This window comes from Monopterus albus, unplaced genomic scaffold (genome assembly GCF_001952655.1).
Source record: "Monopterus albus unplaced genomic scaffold, M_albus_1.0 scaffold327.1, whole genome shotgun sequence".
NCBI lineage: Eukaryota > Metazoa > Chordata > Actinopteri > Synbranchiformes > Synbranchidae > Monopterus > Monopterus albus.
The window spans coordinates 176,020-177,136 of NW_018128207.1; the positions used below are offsets into that span (position 1 = coordinate 176,020).

The 1,117-nt window shown below is 38.7% G+C and overlaps 1 protein-coding gene across 1 annotated transcript in view; it reads left to right on the plus strand.

Moving 5' to 3' along the window:
- Positions 1 to 1,117, plus strand: part of ube2ka (ubiquitin-conjugating enzyme E2Ka (UBC1 homolog, yeast)) — a 5,610-nt gene that overhangs the window by 697 nt on the left and 3,796 nt on the right. The window contains 5 exon segments of the mRNA XM_020624458.1: positions 265 to 358; positions 604 to 662; positions 787 to 869; positions 1,067 to 1,113; positions 1,116 to 1,117. The exon segment at positions 1,116 to 1,117 is cut by the window's right edge and continues 39 nt beyond it. Coding sequence (XP_020480114.1) covers positions 265 to 358; positions 604 to 662; positions 787 to 869; positions 1,067 to 1,113; positions 1,116 to 1,117 — 285 coding nt within the window.

The following is a 1,117-nucleotide window of genomic DNA, read 5'->3' on the forward strand; positions in this document are numbered from 1 at the left end:
AGTTTGGTGTGATTCGAGTATAGTACTCAATGTATACTCTTCACATATCCTGTAAACTATGTATAGACTCGTCTCAATTTACGTTAGCGGGATTATGGAAAATGTGTGCACCAAGTTGGTCAACTTTGGGTAATGCTGCAGGGGGTGTCAACTTATGCTGCATAGGCAGTTTGAGTTTTGACAGCATACTAGCTTAACACTTTGCAGTCTGCCTGTCTGTTAACGCTAAATTTAGCATTCTTCTTTGCTCTTTTATTCTCCCAGACGAGCAAAAACCAGATAAAGGTGGATCTGGTGGATGAAAACTTCACAGAACTTAAAGGGGAGATAGCAGGGCCACCTGACACACCATATGAAGGTGAGAGGCTGGTTGAATCACACTGTTGTCTGTTAACCTGTACACAGTGTTCCTCACATTTGTCGTGATTTATTAGATGTTAGAGACAACAACTTGAATATTGAGAGGCCTTCGCCAACTAATTATTTCAGTGACTTTTAATCTCTAATATTGTAAGATAAAATAATGTATATCTTAACCGTTACCCTTGTGAAATATCCTGTCATACTTAATGAATAATTTGTGATACATCTCATTTCTTCCAGGTGGTAGATATCAACTAGAAATTAAAATTCCAGAGACTTATCCTTTCAATCCACCTAAGGTAGTGGTTCATTACTGTTATTGTTACTGATAGCTGTTCTTGTGGACATTGGCTTCAGAAATGTAATATTGCTGTGGTAATCCATAAATGATTTTCTTAGTCCCATTTTTATATAATCTCTCAGGTGCGGTTTATCACGAAGATCTGGCACCCCAACATCAGTTCAGTCACAGGTGCAATATGTCTGGACATTCTTAAAGACCAGTGGTGAGTGAATGTGCAACAGCATTCCTGACATTCTTACTGTATCTCGAAATACTCTTTTTCTGTAAAACAGTATTTCCACTGCCACATCCATTATCAGGTTGCCAGTTAATAATCCTCCCATCAGTAGTATATTGCCTCAACATGCATTGATCCAAAATTGACATTACACTTAAGAGTGACCTTTGTACCTTTTTCAGGGCAGCAGCTATGACGCTGAGGACAGTCCTCTTGTCACTACAGGCTTTATT